Source organism: Arachis ipaensis, chromosome B07 (genome assembly GCF_000816755.2).
Source record: "Arachis ipaensis cultivar K30076 chromosome B07, Araip1.1, whole genome shotgun sequence".
NCBI classification, from domain to species: Eukaryota; Viridiplantae; Streptophyta; class Magnoliopsida; order Fabales; family Fabaceae; genus Arachis; species Arachis ipaensis.
Genome location: NC_029791.2, coordinates 3564934 through 3569877, shown reverse-complemented (window position 1 = coordinate 3569877; position 4944 = coordinate 3564934). Strand labels below are relative to the sequence as shown.

The following is a 4944-nucleotide window of genomic DNA, read 5'->3' as shown; positions in this document are numbered from 1 at the left end:
CGATTTAGAAATCTTGATTCAATTCTAAGAACGAAACCTTTTTTTTTTTTTGGTTAAAAAGAGTTTGGCTATACTTAAGAGAGTAATCTTCTTTTCTAAGAATAAAACGAATTTAACAAAAATAATTCCAGATACCTTTATTATATATATGAAAGAGGCGAAAAAATGGAAATGGAAATAGAAATATTTTCGACATAACGTCTTGTTTCTCACTTTTGATGCAAATATAATCCTGTATTAAGGTGTGGGAACACCTGGAGAAAAATATGGCTAAAATAGACTGATTGATGTAGTACGGACAACAATATCAGCCGAAAGGTCCAGCTCCAGCACCACCTTGACTATTAACTTTTTTTTATTTTAATTATCGGGTTTTGATAAAGAAAACAAAGAGAACAACTATTATTATTATTATTACAAGAGATAAATCCACAACTCAAACTTGAATTTTATTTTTCTTCACCAGACGAGATCTTTTATATGAACATTTTTTGTAACTTCAATTAAGATAACAATATAATTGTAATTAAACTACTGTTATTTTATGGAGTGGCTTTAGCCGCATCCAATGGTTAATTAAGGAATAAATAAAGCCTGAAATTCAAGTTTTTATTGATTTGGTTTAGCCATCAATATTCATAAGTGTATATATATATATGTTCATATCCATTCCCTTGTTCTATCTAAAGTACATCTTCAAAGGTGATTGAACAGATGCCATGTGGAGAGTACCTTACTCAAAAATAGATAGGAAAGCATCATCTTTGGTGATCAAAATATCAATTTTCCACCTGTTTGAGCAACCTGACAATATTGATACATGAACAGTTCTGTTATGTTCATAAATGCATATATATACTATTGAAAGAAAGAAAAAAAGGATATAAAATGATATAATGACTTACACCTAATATAAGTATACTTTTGTCAGTTTGTCTCTGAATTTCTAGGTCTCTATCACAGTCAGTAATCGCAAATGTGAGAAAAATGCAGAATTGAGATAACTCTTTTTAAGAGGATCTCAGGATGTGCTTAGCTCTAGGACCCAATCTGACAGGACCTGTTACCGTGCCATCCAGTTTAAAAGAATCTACGGCAGGATAACTTGTGGTACTTAGCTTCTGTGCTTCATTCTGGCAACATCTACCTCTTGCACCATCCAATCGTGGATCGAGCTTCGTCACCCTTGTGTGTCTTTGCAATTCTGCACCCGAGTTTGTCATGCGACTCGAGTTCTCCTGCACTTCTATGTTAGGTAACTTGATTGGTTTTCTGGAATCATCAAGAGCAGATGGTGCAGGTCTCTTCCTGGTGTTTGTGCATGCATGATAGTTTTTGGCAATGTTATGATCCAACTTCACACTGTCTGAAACCATATTCATGGTTCTACAACCAGTGTTTAAGGGAGAGGATGTAATTGGAACATGTGGAGGTTGAGCAATTGATACTGGACTAAGATGGTTCGTCTTCATAGGACTCGGATAAGTCAGAGGATTAGAAGGATAGAGAACTTGAGCCGAATGATTCAAGGATGCTGATGATGTAGTAAATTTGTTTCCCCAAATACATTGAGAAAAACTTGGATTACTTACGCCTGAAAATTGGTGAGAGAAGGTGACTGGTAGCCTCTCATCTGTTGGGCCTGACAACCACGATGGTAAACTTCTGTAAGGCCTCTGAGACCAAGATGTTGATTTGGCCTGTTCATTGTTGGATGTCTGCAAGAAAGGAAATTCAAAGGCTGATTTCGCAACATGATGAGGATTTTTGTTCCTGTCATGCAGCTCGCCGTTGTTTAGGTATGTTGGCGGGCTGAAATTGCAAGGAGTAGCTTGTACCTGTGACTGAGAGCTGAGTCCTTGAGGTTTAGCTCCGGGCATAAATCGCTCTGGAAAGTCATCAGGTGCACCATTAAACATAGCACATGAAGCAGGTTCGTGAGTAATAGGGTGGAAATATGAGCTGCCATTTCTGCTGACTGGATGACTTCCATTTTGAGATACATGGTTCCTTTGCAGATCAGCAAATTGAGGAGGAAATTCTGTGTCATGACCATTCATCAATACAGTACATCGAAATCCTTGACTGCTTTGAATTTTTGGGGACTGCACAACGTTGTCAATTGATGATGATCTGCCAAATGCCAAATCCTGCTTAGAACATTTTCCCAGTAAGGAATTTTCTGAAGCACCATATTCAGAAGACTGCCTTCTTCCTGATTCCTCACCAGCCCAAACATCTCCAGAGAGTTGTTGCATTGCTTTGCTGCTTCCACCAATTGGAACATCTTTACCCATCAACCTCATTGTTGGTTGGCTGGAACTTAGTGTGACATGATCTGAACTCTCTTTCACTGAAACCATCCCATCTCCCTTGTGGCTCTGCACCTGGCCATACTGATTCTGTTCAATGGGTAAGTTTCTCATAACGTTCACCTCTGAGTTAGGTGGCTGGACAAAAGAACTGGAACACATGTCAGAATCAGTCGGGTTGACATCTCTGTCACATGGCAACTCAGTAACAGCCAACCTAGCTGGATAATGTGGAAATGAGTTTAGACCATCTGTTGGAGATATCTTCTGAACAACCTGCCTCTCATTAATCCTCAAATTTTCTTGGTTATCTTGATGGAGTGTACTATTGACTGGTAGACCACTTAAAGAACCACGTAACGTACTTGACGTCTCCGGCTGGTTTGTCCCTACTGTCCCACTTGAACTGAAATTGACTAGCTCACCATGAGAATTGAGTGGCAAACCAAAGAAGCTCGGATCCAAACAGTTATTTCTTATACTTCCCTTTCCCCAGGCTGTATAGAGGAATGCATTATCAATCATATCTGAAGCAAGCATATGAGAGAACTGTCTGTCACCAAAGGCCTGGCTACTATCATCATTATCTTCATAAGTTTGCAAAGGAAATTCTGGTCTTTCATTTCCTTTATCATAAGAAGAAGAATATGATGATGAAGGCTCTAGGAATGTCCTTGTATTAGCATCTGAGTTCACAGGAACAGCCCGAAAAGTAGAATCCTCCAAATGGTCAATGAACTTTCCAATGGAGCTCAAAGATCCAGATTCACACAATTGGGAATTGGTACCAGACATCTTCACTTCTTGATCTGTAGAAAGAGGACTGGGAATATCATCATATGGAGAACAATGCAATGTACTTGTGTTGCCTCCATCAAACGGATGTAAATTGTTGTCGTCACAAAGCATCACCTTGGTTAATGTTTGAGACTTCTCTTCTGAGTGCGTTGATGTCTTTTGACTGGGACACGGCTTCAAGAAATTTTGCGCAGTAGCTTGTTCCAGAGTATTAGCAAACTCTTTACTTTCAACTATAGGGCAAAACTCCTTTCTGTTGTCTATGTTAATGGCAGCATAGTCATAACTTCTGTTTGCCCCCAAACTTGAAGTTTCTCTATCACTTCCAGAGGACTGCTCCTTTACTAATGAAGTAGTCAGCACATCTGATGATTTATTAAACATGGTTTCTTCAAATGAATTCCTCCTTTTGGGACCGAGTATGTCATCTTTACAAGTGAATCTCACATATCTGTCTGATGTTGGATATTCATCATCACAACTGTACTCATCAGTACCATCTTGAGTACTGCTGCTACTTGATGCCTTTCCGGAAAGTTGTTTTACACGGTTCTTAAGAATGCCACAAAAAGGATATACTGATTTTGGTTGCTTTGCATCCGGTTCATAGGTTTTAACTTTCTGCTCCTTTTCAACAAAAGAGATCTTTGAATCCAATTTTCTCTCATGGATAGAAGGATCTACGTTGTGATGTGCAAGCATTTTAGTTCCAATTGTAGCTTTCAGTTGTCTGAAACTATTTACCGGCGTCTGCACCTTACGCTTACAAGCATCTTCCTGAGATAGATAAGATTAAAAGGTTATAGATGTTTAATAATAAAACAAACTCAAAATGTTGCTAAGATTTACAATATGCAAAATAATCACGTTCAAAGAGAAAGCAAATAAGCAATTCACCATATCTCCAATACATTACCCATGAAACATAACACTTTTGTAACGTTTATAATGATTCCTACTATAGACGAGTTTTCAGCAAAAAAAAGTTTTGGAGAGAAAGAAAAAAGCATAAAAAAATCCCTATAAATTCAAAGCATTAATATACATGACTAAAAAGTGCAACTTATTGTTATCAGTTTGAAGTTACTATAGTAAATTTAAGGAATAAAAGGTGAAGGAAGTAAATGAGGACAATCATCATATGGGACAGGTATTCCTGTAAGCATTGATTGCATGCCAAGAACATGTTTCATAAAATGGCACCAAAGAGAACCATGAACAAACTTTTAACATCCTTTTCAACAATTCCAACTAGCAATATGAAATAACATGAAATATCACTTTCAGAACCATGACATATAAAAAAACAAGGCAAATACAATGGAATTTATGGTCAAATAAAATAAGTTATAGTCGGGAAGAACAACCAGCTTTGAAAGTTTTCGAGAAATCATAAAGAACTATATTTCCATCTTTAATTATCAAATAACAGCCCAAACTTCAACGTAAACAAACTCTTTGATTATTAATAGAAATATTTTTACATTTCAATCAATATAATGATGGTGGAAAGACCGAGGGATCCAGTAACACTTCACTCAATTTAATTCGTGTTTAAGGTGTTCCAACAATCATATATAAAAGGGCATTAATTTGGAACTTATCAACTTGAAATAAACTACTAAGAAAAAAAAAGAAAAGAAATAAACTATGATGTTCAATAACAAAGTTTCACTTAGTGCATCAGAAAATTTTAAGCATAAGATTATTTCACGATTCCAACAGCTGAAATAAGAACTGAAAAGGTGGAAGTCAAGAAACCAAAAACCATTGCATCCTTATTTCGGTGACAAAATCCATCAAAAAGGACTTAAAAAAAAGTTAAAACCAATAA

The 4944-nt window shown here is 36.7% G+C and overlaps 1 protein-coding gene across 6 annotated transcripts in view; it reads right to left on the bottom strand.

The window, feature by feature from the left end:
- Window positions 1–4944, bottom strand: part of LOC107608884 (serine-rich adhesin for platelets) — a 10504-nt gene that overhangs the window by 1404 nt on the left and 4156 nt on the right. For 3 of the 6 annotated variants that reach the window (XM_021107013.1, XM_016310646.2, XM_021107012.1), the window contains exons 3-4: window positions 906–3887; window positions 733–804 (exon numbers count right to left, since the gene is read on the bottom strand). In XM_021107013.1, the coding sequence (XP_020962672.1) occupies window positions 1011–3887 (2877 nt within the window). In that variant the 3' untranslated portion in view covers window positions 733–804; window positions 906–1010. Of the gene's footprint in view, window positions 1–584; window positions 805–905; window positions 3888–4944 lie in introns of those variants that run through there. The other 3 variants (XM_021107014.1, XM_021107011.1, XM_021107015.1) reach the window with 2 other exon arrangements.